Source organism: Xyrauchen texanus, chromosome 18 (assembly GCF_025860055.1).
Source record: "Xyrauchen texanus isolate HMW12.3.18 chromosome 18, RBS_HiC_50CHRs, whole genome shotgun sequence".
Taxonomy (NCBI): domain Eukaryota; kingdom Metazoa; phylum Chordata; class Actinopteri; order Cypriniformes; family Catostomidae; genus Xyrauchen; species Xyrauchen texanus.
The window spans coordinates 37,693,420-37,712,132 of NC_068293.1; the positions used below are offsets into that span (position 1 = coordinate 37,693,420).

General features: G+C 36.9%; 1 protein-coding gene across 1 annotated transcript in view; it reads right to left on the reverse strand.

The window, feature by feature from the left end:
- LOC127658707 (coiled-coil domain-containing protein 141-like) overlaps positions 1 to 10,697 on the reverse strand; it is a 44,170-nt gene extending 33,473 nt beyond the window's left edge. Inside the window, 5 exon segments of the mRNA XM_052148142.1 lie at positions 1,027 to 1,280; positions 3,915 to 4,023; positions 5,040 to 5,231; positions 7,543 to 7,665; positions 10,347 to 10,697. Of these exon segments, the coding sequence (XP_052004102.1) occupies positions 1,027 to 1,280; positions 3,915 to 4,023; positions 5,040 to 5,231; positions 7,543 to 7,665; positions 10,347 to 10,457 (789 nt within the window). The 5' untranslated portion in view covers positions 10,458 to 10,697.
- Positions 10,698 to 18,713: the final 8,016 nt, after the last annotated feature.

The following is an 18,713-nucleotide window of genomic DNA, read 5'->3' on the forward strand; positions in this document are numbered from 1 at the left end:
TCGGTCATCAACATGTCTTCACAGAGCGCCTGTGACCATACTTGAAAAACCTTTACCATGTGAGAGTTTGTAAAATCTAGTGCGCACACAAAAAGTCACTTACGCAAATAATGACTCCCACTATAAATACCCCATATTTGTCATATCATATTTAATTACCAAGCTATTCAATACATAATGGCTGTAGGATTATTTATAGGCTTCTGTGAAGTACTTGGCATAGAATCCATGTTGTCTAGAGGGTCTCTTTTCACTAGTTTTCCTCTAATATTGCTAGTGGGTTGAGGAACCCCTATCTGGTGCAAAGCCAGACCTTTCTCTGCTTTAAATATATCCGGTCGTCACATGAAATGTTTGAATGTTGAATTGCTTTCAGCAATGATATCTTAAACTCTACTCTTGATTTGCTAAATGTTTAGATGTAAATAGCAGTGTCTCATAGATTCTGCTGTTACCATCCACAGTACAGCTGACTTAAAAGAGATGTGTGTAATATTTTCAATGTCAAAATATTTTTTTTTTTAATTTTAGACACAATGAAAAGTAATTTTTAGGTTGTTTCTGCTAAAAAAAAAAAAAAGTGTAAATACTGTGGCTCTGTGGCACTACCAGAGCATTGCTCTATTTGAGAAGCCATAATACCCAGAAAGCAACATTGCCTCAAACAACGGCATGAGTTTGGGGTGGGACTGTCTTTTGGCCATCCAATAGCAGTGTTCGGGATTGACTGTTTGAAAACAGTCAATATGTAATAAGTAATGGTGATATTAATGTAGCAGAAATGAAACATTTAAACTTTTTCGAAGTATTCATCATTTACTTTTTAATTAGAAATAAACAAAATACCAATACTGGGCCAGAAAAAAAATCTGAATTCAAAACAGTGTTCTTGCCTACCCCAAACCTACTATATTAATATGTATTTAGATATGTAAGGTTTGATTTGGTGGAATATTTCAGGCTTTCATTATTCATCCTCGCATGTAGGCTATATGTCATTACTTTCTCTCTGTCAAAGCGACTTACTTCCTGTTCCTGTTGCTCCCATTGGCATATGTGGTGGATCATTTCCAGCTCATGCTGTTGTCGTCTCATGCAGAGGTCCACTTGCCTGCGTCTGTCCTGCAGAATCTCCATTAAACCCTCAACCTTTCCACAGCTGTTCCAGGCCCATTGAGGAGCTCTGCCATATTGCAGGGCCTGCTCAGATTGGAAATCCTTCAAAAACTCCAGCAACTCACGACTTTTATTCAATACCAGCATTGACTTCTCCAACATCCCTGGGGAAAGAGCACAAGTTTGTTTTTGTGAACAATAATTCTGGGGTATTTGGTGTGTACAGTGTTTTTAAATGATACAAAAGGGTCCATTCACACATACACAGTACTGAGTAGTAACTGATTACATATAATCTGTATTACGTAATCAGATTGCGAAAATCAATTACTTGTAATTGGATTATATTACATTTTAAAATGCCTGGGTCGCTCAGGAATTAAAGACGCTGACTAACACAGTTGCAATTTTGAATCCAGGGTGTTCTGAGTGACTCCAGTCAGGCTTCCTAAGCAACCAATTGGCCTGGTTGCTAGGGTGGGTAGAGTTACGTTGGGTTAACCTCCTCGTGGTCGTAATGTGATTCTCGCTCTCGGTGGGGCACGTGGTGAGTTGTGCGTGGATGTCGCGGAAAATATCGTGAAGCCTACACATGCGCTAGGTCTCCGCAGTAACATGCTCAACAAGCCACGTGATAAAATGTCTCAGACACAGAGGCAACTGAGATTCATCCTCTGCCACCCGTATTGAGGCAAGTAACTATACCACCATGAGGACTTAAAGCACAATGGGTATTGGGCATGCCAAATTTGGGAGAAAAGTGGAGTAAAATCCAACAAAAACTTGTAATCTTTCTCATGGATTACATGATAACATGTTAGGTAATGGCAGTAAATTGTTTATTATATGGATTTTTTTCTCTTTTTAAAATCTTTTACATTTTTCACTCCTAACTCCTTCCACGCCTAAATACGATATACAGTATGTTCACTCTTCGAGTGTTTTCGGAAGAGAGGGGGAGGGTTGTCAAATTGTACACAAACCTGATTCTCGTCATAAGCCAGGTTTAGATGGAATGGTCTAAATCAGTGTTTGACCATTGTACAGAGATAATTTCCCTTTTAAGGCAACACAGGGGAAAAAGATCACTTTGCAATGTAAACTCTGCCTTCCAAAAGTTAATATCCTGTCAACTGCAAATTATTCAACATCAAATTTAAAGAAGCATTCGAAGATATGTTTGCATGTTTTCTAAAATTTCTTAATTCTGATGAACACAATTTAAGTAGTATTTGAATTATCATCCTGTTGTAATATAACCATGTGTCACTATATGTTTAAAAGGATTTTGTCCATCAAAAGCATTAAAATTTCATATTCAATTACATTAGCGGTGTAAAAATGGTGTTCGTATTGTTAATTGCTTTTGACCTCGGCTTCAAAATGCACTTTTGCTTCAGTGATAACTTTGAGATGTCGATTCCCAAATCACTTCACACAAGGATGGCATTTGCAAAATGGTGAAATTGCATGAACACATTTGTGTAACGCGCCTCTTGAAACTTTCATAGAAATGCAAGTGACATCAAATAAAAAAAATAGGATTGAAGTAATCCAAAAGTAATCATATTAGATTACACAAACATGTAATCTGTAAAATTACGTTACTGATTGCAATTTTTTTAATGTAATTTGTAATCAGTACCCGATTACAATTCAGAAGTATTGTAATCTGCCCAGCACTGTACATACAGGATTTGGAAAGACTGTGGGGATGATTCCTCCACATATCTGAAGCTCATTTAATTACCCTACATACCACACTTGTAACTGATGATGAAAGCTTCCCAAAGGCCCTAAATCAGCTGTGCCTGCATGGATCTTATCTGTGTTTTTCTTTTCCTCTATGCACTACGGTTAGCCCTAACTGAAGCTCACGTCTGATATATATATTTAAAGTTGACCAAAGTGCTCTTGACAGGAAATGTAAATTCAAGATCTCATAGGATCTAATCTCCCATATGAATAAAAATCATAAAATATATCAGAATAATTTGCTGGCAATGAATGCAGCTCATTTATCTGATATTACAGCACATTCAACTAGAAAAAAGAAGGCTTGAATGATAGAACGATAGACAGACAGACAGAGAATGACGCACAGACAGACAGACAGACAGATACAGCATTAAAGCAATATATGCAGTCCTGGGCAGATTACTTATGAATTGTAATCAGTTACTGATTACAAATTACATGACTAAATTCAATCAGTAATATAATCTAATAGATAAAATATTTGGGGTAATCTAATCCAATTACTTTTGGATAAATGTTTTGATTAATTTCAACATAATTCTGCATGGTTTAATCATTTAAGCAGTGCTTGTCCACAAATTCAGAAAAATAATAGGATCTTTTCCTATTTTCCCGTGATGCTGATGGAGGTCTAGGCCCTCCATCAATGACAGACTCAAATATGTTTGAATTTAACAGGCATTTCTTATTGGAGTTTCTAAAATTATGGACAAGTTCCTGGGGCACGTTAACACAAATGTGGTCATGCAATTTCACCATTTTACAAATGCCATCCATGTTTGGTAAGAGATCAGACCAGTTATATTTAGTTATTAATACACCAAATGTGCATTCATATAAGAGAACGGCTGACAGACCGACAGACCGACCGACCGACAGACAGACAGACAGACAGACAGACAGACAGACAGACAGACAGACAGACAGATAAATAGATAGATAGATAGATAGATAGATAGATAGATAGATAGATAGATAGATAGATAGATAGATAGATAGATAGATAGATAGATAGATAGATAGATAGATAGATACCTTACCTCTTCTAATAGTGGTGTGTGTCTGAAGTATTTCATTTCTGCCGTCTGCAGAGGTCAGCTCCTGCCCAGCACTCTGAAAGTCCTCAGCTTCATCGATTTTCATGGCAAACTGTAATGGAAAAGGTTTGGACAACTCAGTGACTCACAAGAGTATTGCACTCTTGCCAGAAAAACATGAAATTGGTTAGATTTAGTCTTACTGACAAAAAAATTACTTGAGGTATTTTTATGCCCCTGCCTATGAAAGAGCAAATATACACATTTGGGTTCATCTGTTTAAACATATTTAATTATTTCAACATGTGCTCAGAAGCACGGTGTGTACTCTAAATAACCAACTGCCGGTGAATGACAATGCTTTAATTACATGCTACTCAAATGATGCAACCTTCAATGGATGATCATGATCATAATGGTTTATTTGCACATCTATTGCTTTCTATATGCTTTAATTTTAAGTCAAACAGTAGATTATTTTAATCTATCATTTCTAACTGAACCATGTATTGCCAGTGCAGATATAAAAGCGACAATCTCAACCTTTAGATCGTTCAAAATACAATTTTTAGTGGAGACAGATGTTCAGGTTAACAAACACTGAACAAATAAACAACATTGTATGCTCAGCCAGTATGAAATAGCACAGCATTTCCCAACTTTAAAGCTGGAATAACAAAAAACATCCATTCTATTCCTAAACAAGATTTTATTTATTTATTTATTTATTTTGGTACAGTATAAACGCCTCAGAGCATGTAAAATCCTTCAGACATCCAAGCTTTGATTTCGATTATACAATTTATTTTTTCCTTCTTGATTGTTTTAGAAAGCCACTAGTCATATGTATTTTGCTTTGGGGTGAATTTCTGAAAAATTGCAATGATGGATTTCACCAAATGATTTCTCAAAATGTCACTACTGTCACAGTTATGTATACAAGCACACAAGCTTTAGGTTTCGTGTGAAACTTTCCCAGCAAGCTAGTAGACTGTCAAAGCAGTCCTCTTACACTCACAGTTTCCTGATCCTGGTATTTTTATTAGTTACCCCCTAGTGTAATAATGGAAAATACATGTTTAGAAGACTGCAGGCTACATTACTGTCTCTCTTGTCTTTCTCTATTACCTCCAGAGCACACTCAAAGAAATGGCAAGCCAAAATCAGGAGAGATCTCCTCTTCTCCAGGTGGGTCACTAGAATCTTCCAAGCCTTGCTGAGAGAGACAGCCATGGCCTCATACACCAGCTCCTCTCCCTTCTTCTCTTCTGCTGTTTTATCAGCCTCCTCCAGCAAAGCCCACACACCTCCTTCATTTTTCTGACAATTGAAAGACATTTTTTTAATATATTACATTTCATTATTAGACATAACGGTGGTGTAACATATTGTTTATACAAAGATCTTTAATTTTTTTATTAACTATAAACAAGATTAAATCTTCAATATATGAAAGCAACCATACTGATTAGACATGTCTGGTTGGCAGATGCACATACTGTAGCTAAATAATGAAGCATTCTGTAACACTTGAAGTGCCGTTTTTGCTGTGGAAGAAGTTTTTTCTGGTTCGATCAGGGTTCGATAGTTACTCTCTAGGCAGATAGTGGCATTGGTGTTCACCAATAGACAGTTTGAGACAGTCTGACCAGCCTTTTCACACACACTCTCATACACACACACACACACACACACACACACACACACACACTTCTGAAGCATGTAAATGTCTCTTCCAAATGTAAGTCTAGCTATTTGGGTCTGGCATTATTCAAGTGTACATAAATGCTTAAGAAACTGTAAATTGTTTAACATCTGTTACGAATTTATTTTAACTTAAAGAACTTCACATCCTTGATTCTTACCCCGCAAATCTCTTTATAATTCAGTTTTGATAGCATTACATTTTCCAATCAAACAGAGTAGATTTATAACAATCACATATCAAAGGCTCGGATAAAAACATGTAGGGACCTTGACTGAGTAGTGGGTCATAAATAGCATGAACATTCCAGAGCTATAATGAGGCCTGCAACAACGGCAACAAAAAACAACCATGGGAATATCATAAATCATCTCCGCCTTGTTCTGGGAGAAGGATACTGAACTTAAGCTAGGACACTAAAAGAAGAGAAAACTGTAGCCTACATATATTTTATACAGTGCTCTGGAATACTTGATTTTGATTGGTCAATCACAGTATTGAGCAGTAAATTCTTTTTGTAAAATACCAGTTAAAATGTAGGAGGAATATTGGATTTTTTCTGGTCACAAACTGTAGCAATAATTTGTGTAAAATCAAAAAAATAGCAAAATAATAAGGTTGCTTTGATCAAAATTCCTTTTTTTTAAAAAGGTGTTGAGTGGGACTTTTACCAGACACCTGGGGTTAAGGGCCCACACACTTGGGGTAAAAGGCCCCCCGGGGCTTTATAGTGATATCATGTATAAACCCAATTCAAAAAAAGTTGAGACAGTATGAAAAATGCTAATAAAAACAAAAAGGAGTGATTTGAAAATATATTCTCCCTTTGCTATATTGAAAGCACTACAACTAAACATTATAGGATGTTTTTCCTTGTGATAATTTTTTTGAAAATGTACAGTCATTTCAAATCAGATGATTGAAACATGCTCCAAAAAGTTGAGACAGGGGCAATTTAAGACTAATAACAATTTGACACTGAAATAACAAGGTGATCTAAAACAGGAGATGTTAAACAGGTGAGGCAATTGTGCAATAGTATATAAGTAGCCTCCAAAAACAGCCTAGTCCTTCAAGAGCAAGGATCATTCGAGATTTGTCAATTTGCCAACAGATGCTTCAGCAAATAATCCAGCACTTTGAGTACAATGTTCCCCAAAGACAAATTGGAAAGATTTTGGGCATTTCACCCTCTACAATATTGTTAAAAGATTCAAGGAATCTGGTTAAATCTCGGTGCATACAGGGCAAGACGAAAACCATTTCTGAATGCACGTGATCTCTGATCCCTCAGACGTCACTGTCTTAAAAAACTGCATTCTTCTGTAATGGATTTCATGAACATGGGATTGGGATAACTTTAGTAAACCTTTGTTAGTCAGCACCACTAGCCGCTGCATCCACAGATGCAAGTTAAGACTTTACTATGAAAAGCAGAAGCCCTACATCAACACTGGCCAGAAGCGTTGATGACTTCTCTGGGCTCGGTCTCATTTTAGATGGAAAGAAGAACTGTGTTTTTTGGTCTGAAGAGTCCACATTTAAAAATGTTTTTGAAAAACAAAGCTGTCGTGTTATCCAAGCCGAAGAGGAAAAGGGCCATCCAAGATGTAATTAGCATCAGGCCCAAAATCCAGTGTCTGTATCGGCCAGGGATGTGTCAGTGCCCATAGCATGGGTAACTCGCACATCTGCGAGGGTACCATAAATCCAGACAGATATGTACAAATTTTGGAGTAACATATACTGCCATCCAGCTCCGTCTTTTCCAGGGACGTTCCTGCATTTTCCAGCAGGACAACTTCAAACCACATACTGCCTGTTTTTAATTGTGAAAATTGACATCTAACTGCTCAGTATTCTGTTTATTAAGACTACAGTTTTTCTTAGCGATAACATTAAGACAATATATTTTGTTTTGCTTACCTTTAGTTTAGTAAGAAGCTGCTCGTGTTCATCAAGAAGCTTTTTGGTCTCATCCAGGTTGTTTCCGATCTCCAGGAGGTTGGGTTGCGCTTCTGTTAGTTGCAGCTGCATCAGTTCCCCACACTTCAATAAAACACACACATGTTAACGTACAGGGGTGGTCAGGTTGGAAAGCTACACCTGCTGTGCATGCTTCTCTTGTATCCACATTGTCTCGTGCCTTTCACAGACCATATAAACACAAGAGAAGGGGTCATCTCATGACAACCTCTATCTTTTAATGTCTTACGGATACTTTGTGTGAGGCACAGATTGAAATCTTGGTCCTCCACTGTCCAAAGAGCACTTTGATTTCAATGTAAAGTCCCCCAGTGAATTCAGGCTATTTTTTAAAGCACATTTTGGCATGCAAGTTGTGTTGATCTCAAAATCGTATTGCAATTAGCAAGTAAGGGGGCAGCCATTCTGAGACTGAATGAAGTGCTAGGAGCTGCTGCAGCTGCCGTAGGCTGTCTCGTGTGATAAACAAATGGATAAAATACATTTTAAGGAATGTGGACTGAAGGCTATCTAATTATCTGCTCTGTATATTTTAAGACCGCTTGCATTGTTTATTAAGCAGGCATGTGGTGGCCTGCAATACCAACATGCCATCAACTGCTTTGTCTATGAAGAAACAGCCATTTTAAAGGAATAGTTCACCCTCACATTGTCCCAAACCCGTATGCGGTTATCTTTTCCACGGGAAATGAGACATTTTGAAGTACATAAACACTCTTCAATTCAGTGACAGAATCGTTTGTAACCATGGCTGTCACAATACTACTATAACAGTAGTCCACATGACAACTTCTGTCTTCTGAAGCCATGCAGCAGCTTTATGTGAGGCAGCCATTGAAATCTTGGTAGTTATTCAGTGAAAAGCTTACCCTCTGCTGCAGCTCAAACACGTTGTTCTCTATTCCACATACTGTATTGAAATTACCATGCCATGTTCAGTTATGACTCATGCAAGAAGCAATGAAGGTTGGCATCAATGACATCAAACTGGTGCAACACATCTAAAGGAGCCATGTCGGAGTTGAAGTCCAAAGAAGATTTATGGCCTCATGTGGAGGGAAAGATTTTCAGCAAATAATTACTTCACTTTTGATCTTTTCCTCATGCAAAGCAACGTTATGGCTTCAAAGGACTCTAGTTCATGAGTTGATTAGACCACATACCGTATATAGGGTGTTTTAACAGTTGTGGTCAGTATGAACTTGCAGTTGTTGACTGCAGAAGAGGAACATGCACATTCTTCAGATTTCTCATTTTGTGTTCCAAGGATAAAAACAACAACATACTGGTTTGCAACAACATGAGGGTGAGCAAATAATGACAAAATTTTAAATTGTGGGTGAACTATTCCTTTAAACAACCACAGGAACACTGCAGTCTTCTTGTAAAAAGATTGTAAAGATTAACAAAATGGTCTAAAATCTAGACAGGAAAGCAAATTATTCCAGAGACTAATATTTTAGACCAACAACAGTAGTTTGGACCATTACAGAGCTCCAAGTTTTTCTCACATCTGTTTTTGCTTCCCCATTAAGTCACAACATCAGGCATAATGGAAAATTCACACTTCATGGACTTTTCTAATGGCAAAACAATTAGGTTTTATTGACTGCCCAAGCCAAGAGTCTGTTGAATAAGCAGCATTGTGTGTGATTGTGACATCACTGATGAGAATAATTGCTGTGTTTGTAGCCATGCTTTGAGTAAATCAATGAAGATCAATCAATGGCATCATAATGTGCAGACAAAAAAATATTATTTAACAGAGTCATTCCAATAATATTGACGGGATACTTCAGTATGCAGAAGGTCAAACAAAAATGCCAAAGAATGTAATTATTATGGGCATACTTCAGTCAAAAACTTTCCAAACCGGATTTAGTTCCAAACCCACATAACTACTTTATACCAAAGAACACAAAAGGAGACAGCTTCAGTCACCATTTATCTTCATTGTATAGTACAAAAAGATGTAATAAAAGTGAATGGTGACTGAGGCTGTCATTTCCTACATTGTGCATAACATCTCCTTTTTTGTCCCATGGTAGAAATTCATAGGGGTTTGGGATATTTTTCATTTTTGGGTGAACTACCCCTTTAAATGTACGTTGTGCAACTCATTTACTAACTTATTGAAAGTTGAATTAGTCTTGTACATACAATCTAAAAGTCTGAGACCAGTATTAAAACCTAGATTTTTTTTTAGGATTTAGTTTTAGGATTTTGAAAATGTAAAAAAAAACAATAAAGTTATTTATAGAAAAAAAATATTTAGGACTTAAATTTACATAAGTCACTAATCAAATACAAGCAAAATTGTGTCATTGACCATGTTAATTGCTTTGTGCAAAACGTCAGATTTCTTCGCTTCCATATTGCAGCAAACACATGATGCTCTTTTGAACATTCTCAAATCATGCATGATACCATGGATCATCAGTTAATGCCATGCTTTCATTAAAGCAAAAGCACAAGCTACCAAACACAAAAAAATGTGAAAGCCATGTATACTTTGCTATTCAACTTTTTAAACAAATTGTTATGCTGATTATTTTTATTGACAAAATCTGCAATAAATTGTAAAAATGCAACATACAAAAAATTAGATTTATTTATTTCATTATAATTTTATACCACATTGCCAGTAACTAATTTTAAGACATATCAAGGTAATAAGACATTCGAACATTAGGCTGTGCATAGCTACACAGTCCAGCAAGGTAGAACAGTTCAAACCCAAGTACCTTGAGCACTGCTACAACAATCTGAGAGTCCCCAGCCTCTATGGCCACAGTGCTGATTGTTGTTGTGGAAGTATGACCTCCAGCATCACCTTCACTGGACATTGTGGACATTGTCCTCCGCGTCCACACGTCCAATAATCAGAAATTTCAAAACAAAGCTCGAGATGGGTTCTTGCTGTAATCAAGATCTTTCCCTCTCAACTCTCAACGTCCCAGCAAGCAGCTAAACCCAAACAAAGTAAAGTCTCTACAGTGTCCACATCCAAACCAAATCTTCACTTGCCCTGCAGGTAAACTTCTTGCAAACACTCAAGAAAGGTCTTTCAGCATTACTGGGACTTGCAGGCTGCACATGGATCACTAGCTTGAATGAACATTATGGTGCAAACACAGCCGACTATGTTGACAGGGCAGAGTGGGGCGTGTTAAAAATAGAAATATACACTGGGTTTATCACACTGTCCCGAGAACCATCTGACACACCCCCCTTGGTGGCTTTGGTCTGTCTGTGCTCTCTCTCCCCTCCCCTTGGTCTTATTTTGCCAAACCTTTCCTTTTCATCACAACAAACAATCTGAAACAATCATAGACTTTCCTTGGAACACAAAAAGAGATCATAGGCAAAATATTAGCCTCAGTCACAATTTACTTTCATTGCTTTATATATATATATATATATATATATATATATATATATATATATATATATATATATATACAGGGTTGGGGAGTATTGAAATACAAGTAACAGGAATATTTTTTTTAAAATACAAAATATAAGTAACTGAATTCCACTACAGTTACAGTTTAAATAATTGGTATTTAGAATATAGTTACATTCAAATAGTATTTTGATTACTGAAGAGATTTTTGTATTGTTTTTGTATATATATATATATATATATATATATATATATATATATATATATATATATATATATACATATAGTATATACTGTATTAAAAAGTGAATGGTGACTGAGGATATCATTCTGCCTAACATCTCCTTTTGTATTCCACAAATGAAAGTAAATCACAGGTTTGGAACAACATGAAAGTGAGTAAATACATCGACAGGTCATAGGCATCAGAAGACTTGGCATACAGCATGCAAGTCATGTTTTATGGTGAATTTTTGTACTGGACTTTTGGAGCTTGCCAGGCTGTGGTCATTATAAACTGTTCTATGGAAATAATCATGTGAAGAACTACTTCTACTTCTTCTTACAGCTTAAGCGTAAATACATGAGGGTGAATAAATAATGACAGAATTTTCATTTTGGGGGGAAACAATTCCTTTAATTTTAGAGCTGTGCAACTATATGTTGTCAACAGCATAATAAATCAGGCATTATCAGCGTCTCCTCCAAGACATTTTTCCATTCGGTATTCTTGTGTTTAAACTGACAATGGAAGAGGCTTGTCCTGTTTCTGACTGCTGTTCCAAACCACAGACCACCAGAAATCCACATCCATGTCCGCATGTTTCTTCCAATTAAATGTTGGCTAATGGCTACTAAATTATTAAAATTCCTATTAATTGTTTTCATATGGTCCTGATGGTAGGCCTACCAGTGTTTTTTTATTATTCATTTGTTTTTATATATGTTTTAGTTTATTGCTATAAATAATTATAACATGTAATTAGAACCAGTTCCACAAAATAAGTAAGGGATACTGACAGTGTCCACTTCACATTGAGGTCCTGTATATTTTGAAGCCAATTTGAGTAACACAAATTAGCAACACACAGTCCACAAAAGTTACATGGCTCTGGAGTACTTTATAAAAAACAATTACGAATAATAAATATTGATTTATCTTAGAATTTTTAAATTTTAAAATTGTTTTAATATGTGAAAAGACAGACATTTGGATATAAGGGTACACAGGAGATAAAGGCACACTTTAAGGAAAATGTGCTTTTTTCTGGTCAAAAAAAAATATTAAGATAGAACAGAGATAAGATAGACTTACTTTTATTGAATATTGATGGAGCAGCATAATTTAATCAAAGAACATTTGATTAAGTTTAAGTACTTTGTCTAAAAAAGATTTTCATCAGTGACATAAATTTGCCCCATTTTAAAAGTGTTTAAATATTAGATCAAATTGCCTCAAAATCAATGTTTATACATTCTACGCAATGTCTCATGGTTCAGATAAATTTTGCAGTGTATAGAGACGAACAGGTGTTTAGGATAGTACTGTGGTAGTTTTGATGCTATTTAATGTTTTGGGAGAAAATCCAAATCAAATGTGCCTTTAGCCCTGTTGTGCTCTACATGAGACATGAAACTAGTACAACTATGTAGGAAATTGGTTGCCTGTGACAACAGACAATTATACAGTATAGTAGTTGTAGTCGTTATACAAAACTTTTGACACAGAATGCTGCAACTGACCAATCAGAATCAAGTACTCCACAGAGCCATGTAACATGTAACAGGTTGTTCAGTTTCTGAAGATAGATACTCAGTATCTATTTACGCAAATACTGTAACATGAATAAAGTTATATGAAAGCAATTTTACAAATGTTGATAAAACGTTGCAGAGGTTTCAGATCTGGTGAGTCTAAATGTGTACTGTTGATCTGATTCCCTTCTCAAAGCACAATGGACGGAAAACCCCAAAGAGAAAGAGAGAGGCTCTGATAGTGAGCAAGTTCTCCCCACACTTAAAGGTATAGTTCACCCAAAATGTTTTATTCTGTTATCATTTTCTCACCCCCATGTTGCTCCAAGCACGTAGGACTGTTTTGCACAGAACACAAAAGGAAATGTTAGGCAGGATTACAGCCTCTGTCACCACTCACTTTAATTGCATCAGTTTTCAAGAAAGTTCTGAAAGTTATATTGGTTAGGAACAACATGAATGTGAGTAAACAGAATTTTTAGGTAAACTATTTCTATTTAAGTGATAGATGTCTGCTACAAATATAAAATGTTTTACTTTTATTAAAAAAAATGTACCCCATGTATTGTTCCTTTAAATTAGCATCACATCAAATAGGCTAGTTACCGCTGGACTAATGTTGTCTTTTCCACTGAGGACAATAGTGTTTGCAGAATGTCATGGAAGCCTCATGGGGCCTTCCTATCAGTGCCTGATGGAGGAAATGTTTTGGAGATAAAGTTGAAAAAAGAAGCAGGGCAGCAATGGAAGAGCAGTTCTGCGCTGCATTGTATTCCCCATTGCATGCTCAACGTGCAACACGTGATGCAACGTGTTGCATTTACATGTCTCCATTGATCATTGTATAAATATGGGGGGTACTTGCTTGTTTTGATTATTGGGGGGCTACCTCTCCCCATCCCCCCTGGAATCTACACCCCTGCGCCCCCGTCAGCTGCTGATCAAACAAACAGATACTGTAGCTATGCCCTCAAATCATGCCATTGCTTGAGTCAATGTTGCTTTGTCAGGCTATCCGAGCAGCTAAAACAAAGAGGTATTTATATTGCTCCAAAGAGACAGTGTTTTTGAAAAAATTAACATATAGCTTACTGATAGTTGTCTTTGTATATTACGCTGAGATAGGGTTAAGTATTTAAACATCAATAAAGTTACTGTACACACTTTAGCTTTAAATTATGAAGGACTGATATCTAGCTGATGAAATGAACAACAGCCTTTTTTACCCTGTTAAATGTTTCATAATGATAGAAATGCACTGCCAAGACTGGGAAATGTTACAAAGGCTGTCGATAATAAACAAATAAATGTTTGCAGAATGTTTCTACAGAGGGCCTGTTTTTTCCACTGTTAAACACATACTATACACCCATACCAGCACAGAAGCAGCAGCTGCAAAGACAGCTGATAAATTTAAAAGACTTCACAGATCACTATGGGGCAGTACAGGACCTGAGAAGGTGCCTTGGGCCCCAAACACCCATGCCATCTGTCAGGGGCCCTGATAAACTCACTAGTTTATTATTAGACAGAAATCCGGTCCCATTCAACATATAAGCTCTGTCACTGTGACTGAGCGTTTAGGAAATCTGCCAAGCATGTACGTTTAAAATGTCCTCCTTTACATTTTTGTGCAATGATGAACACATGTCAAGACGTCACCGGATTTTCAAACAATTTTTCTTGTTTCATTTCTCCAAATTTTCAAAGAAAAATGATATACTGTATTTATTTTACAAAAAAGAAGATTGTATATTTTTTAATCCAATGCAAAAAAATGTATGACAATTAAGCACATTTAACTTCCCCCAGTTCTCATTACCATAAAAAAAAATTATTCTCATTGATTCCAATGGAGAGAAAAAAAAAGGAGAAAGTTTAAAGTTTACTATGTGCAGTATTTACATATCATGGTAGTATTTGCAGTGCACATGTGAATCACCATTGCGAATGAATGCATGTCTGTGTTTATATATATCTCAACTGATCACAGTGTAAAGTCAGGACATTAATAAAGTGAAAAATTACTATTACAATTTTTTTGTTTTATTCTTAACTTCTTAAAACAGAGTTCTCATCAAAAATTCCTCCACGTGCAGCAATGGCAGCTTTGCAGATCTTTGACATTCTAGCTGTCAGTTTGTCCAGATACTCAGGTGACATTTCACCCCAAGCTTCTTGTAGCACTTGCCATAAATGTGGTTATCTTGTTGGGCACTTTTCATGCACATAACCATCTAACTGATCCCACAAAAGCTCAATGGGGTTAAGATCCATAACACTCTTTTCCAATTATCTGTTGTCCAATGTCTGTTTCTTTGCCCACTCTAACCTTTACTTTTTGTTTTTCTGTTTCAAAAGTGCCTATTTCTTAGCAATTCTTCCCATAAGGCCTGCATTCAGGAGTCTTCTTTTTACTGTTGTACATGAAACTGGTGTTGAGCGGGTAGAATTCAATGAAGCTGTCAGCTGAGGACATGTGAAGCGTCTATTTCTCAAACTAGAGACTCTGATGTACTTATCCTCTTGTTTAGTTGTACATCTGGCCTTCCACATCTCTTCCTGTCTTGAGTCAGTTGTCCTTTGTCTTTGAAGTCTGTATTGTACATCTTTGTATGAAATCTTCAGTTTTTTGGCAATTTCAATATAGCCTGAGTTTCTAGAGAAAGCCATTTCTTTTTTTTTTTATATTATTTGTGACCTAATATTGACCGTAAGACATGATAGACTATTGCATACTGTGGCAACTCAAAAACAAACACAAAGACAATATTAAGCTTCATTTTCAACTATGGTTGATATAATGGCAAGTGATGTTCTAGTACCAAATCAGAAATTTAGCATGATTACTCAAGGATAAGGTGTGGAAGTGATGGCTGCTGGAAATGGGGCCTGTCTAGATTTGATAAAAAATGACTTTTAATTATAATTAAACAGTGATGTTGTTTACATTACATCTGTAATGTCCTGACTATACTTTGTGATCAGTTGAATGCCACTTTGGTGAAATAAAATACAAATTTTAAGCAAAATATTTACATTATTCCAAACTTTTGGTCGCCAGTGTATATATACTCATCCACCACTTTATTAGGTTCAACTGTACACCTACTTATTCAGGCGATAATCTAATCAGCCAATCATGTGGCAGGAGTGTAATGTATAAAATCAAGCAGATACGGGTCAGGAGCTTCAGTTAATGTTCACATTTACCATCAGATTGTGAAAAAAATTTAATCGCAGTGATTTGGACCATGGCATGATTGTTGATGCTAGACGGGCTGGTTTGATTATTTCTGTAACCGCTGACCTCCTGGAATATTCACGCACACCAGTCGCTAAAGTCTAAAGAGAATGGTGTGAAAAACAAAAAACATCCAGCAAGCTGCAGTTTTGTGGATGAAAATGGCTTGTTAATGACTAAGATCAGAGGAGAATTGCCAAACTTGTCCAAGCTGACAGGAAGGTGACCGTGACCCAAATAACCACACATTAAAACAATGCTATGCAGAAAAGATTTTTTGAACATACAACACATCAAACATTGAGGCAGCTGGGCTACAACAGCAGAACACCACGTCAGGTTCAGCTTCTGTCAGCCAAGGACAGAAAGCGGATGCTGCAGTGGGCCTACCATCTGCATGACGCAGCAGAAATCGAGATTTGTCAGATCAGGCGATGTTTTTCCAATCGTCTACCATCCAGTTTTGGTGAGCCTGCCCACTGCAGCCTCAGTTTCCTGTTCTAAGCTGGTAGCAGTGGTACCTGGAGGTGTCTTCTGCTGCTTTAGCCCATCCACCTCAAAGTTCAACATGTTGTATGTTCAGAAATTATTTTCTGCATGGTACTGTTGTAGCACGTGGTTATTTGAGTTAGTCACCTTCCTGTCAGCTTGGACCAGTCTGGCCATTCTCCTCTAACCTCTGTCATTAACAAGCCATTTTTCCCACTCGCTGGATGCTTTTTGTTTTTCACACTATTCTCTATACACTCTTGAGGCTATTGTGTGTGAAAATATCAGGAGGCGAGTGGTTACAGAAATACTCAAACCAGCCTGTCTGGCACCAACAATCATGCCACGGTCTAAATCACTGATTTTTTTTTTCTTTCCCTATTCTGATGGTTAATGCGCACATTAAATGAAGCTCCTGCCCATATCTGCATGATTTTATGCATTGCACTGCTGCCACACAATTGGCTGATTAGATAATCATATGAATATAAAGGTGTACCTAATGAAGTGGTGGTAGTGTACAGTGCTTTGAAAAATGATTTGCCACATCCCGATTTCTTCTGTTTTTGTGTAAATCTCATACTAAATTGTTTCAAAAATTCTAACAAAATCTAACATAAAACAAAGGCAATCGGAGTAAACACAAAATACAGTTTTTATATGTCAATGTTATTTATTGAAGCAAAAAAGTTATCCAATGCCAACTGAGCCTGTGTGAAAAGTATTTGCCCCCTTATTTACTAAATCCCCAAATCTATGTAATTGCATTCATAATGACGTTCAGCTGGACTAGACACACACAGGCCCGATTACTAACAGCCCTTTTCAATCAAATCAACACCTAAATATGACTTTTTCAGCAGCATGAAGTTGGTTAAAAGGCCTCACCCTGTAGCACATTATGCCATGGTCAAAAGAAATTCCAGAAATTATGAAAAAGGTGATTGAAATGCATCAGTCTGAGAAGGGTTTCAAAAGCTATTTCAAAGGCTCTGGGACTCTGGGAAAAAACCACAGAGAGAGCCATAATCTCAGCACAGCAAGACTCATTCAGGAAGTCACAATAAAGCCAAGGTTTAGCATCCAAGGAACTGCAGGCCACTCTTGCATCAATATAGGTCCCCGTTCATGACTCCACCAAAAATGGCATCCATGGAAGAGTGGCGAGGCAAAAACCACTGGTAATCCAGAAGAACATTAAGGCATAAATCAAACAATGAATTCCACAAGAAGAACACCATACTACAGTCAAGCACGGTGGTAGAGTGATGGTCTGGGGATGCTTTGTTGCTTCAGGGCCAGGGCAACGTGCAATAATTGAGGGAAACATGAATTCTGCTCTCTACTAGAAAATCCAAAATGAGAACATCCGGTCATCAGTCCGTGAGTTGAAGCTCAAGCGCAACTGGATTATGCAGCAAGAAAATTATACAAAGCATAGGAGTAAGTCCACCTCTAAATGGCACAAAAGAAACAAAATGTATTAGTTTTGGAGCGGCCTAGTCAAAGTCCTGAATTGAACCCAATTGAGATGGCATGACAGGACCTCAAATAGGCAGCTCATGCTTGAAAATCTTCCTTTGTGGCTGAATTAAAGCAATTCTGCATATTAGAGTGGGCAAAATTCCACCACAGCATTTTGAAAGACTGATCTCCAGTAATCGGATGCGTTTGGTTGCAGTTGTTGCTGCTAAAGGTGTCACAACCAGCTTTTAAGGTTAAGTGGGCAGTTAGTTTTTCACATGGGTGATATAGTTGTTGGGGCAATAAAAAAATTATATATTCAGGTTTGGGGAGTAATGGAGTACATGTAACAGGAATATGCATTTAAAATGCAAAATATTAGTAACTGTGAATACAAAGTGATTCTGTACAGGGTGCATCAAATATGGTGGTCTCCGGCATCCTCTGCTATATTGTGTTCAGAATCGGACCGCAAGATCAAAATTGCACATGCAAACAGCGTTCAGCAGCGATTTTGTGGCCGCATGTGCCGTTGCCTGATCTGCATAATTTCTTTAGTGAACAGAGCAATAAAAATAGGGTGATAAAAATATCTTCACCCTGTCAAACACATTACAAAAGTTGCCAGGGACATTCTCATGTAGCCTATGTTAGTTGTGGGAAAGGGCATGCAAGCAAATACACAGAACTTTTATGCAGAAATGTATAACAAATGGTATAAATTAGACAGAAATTTGCAAAAATCAAGAAGCA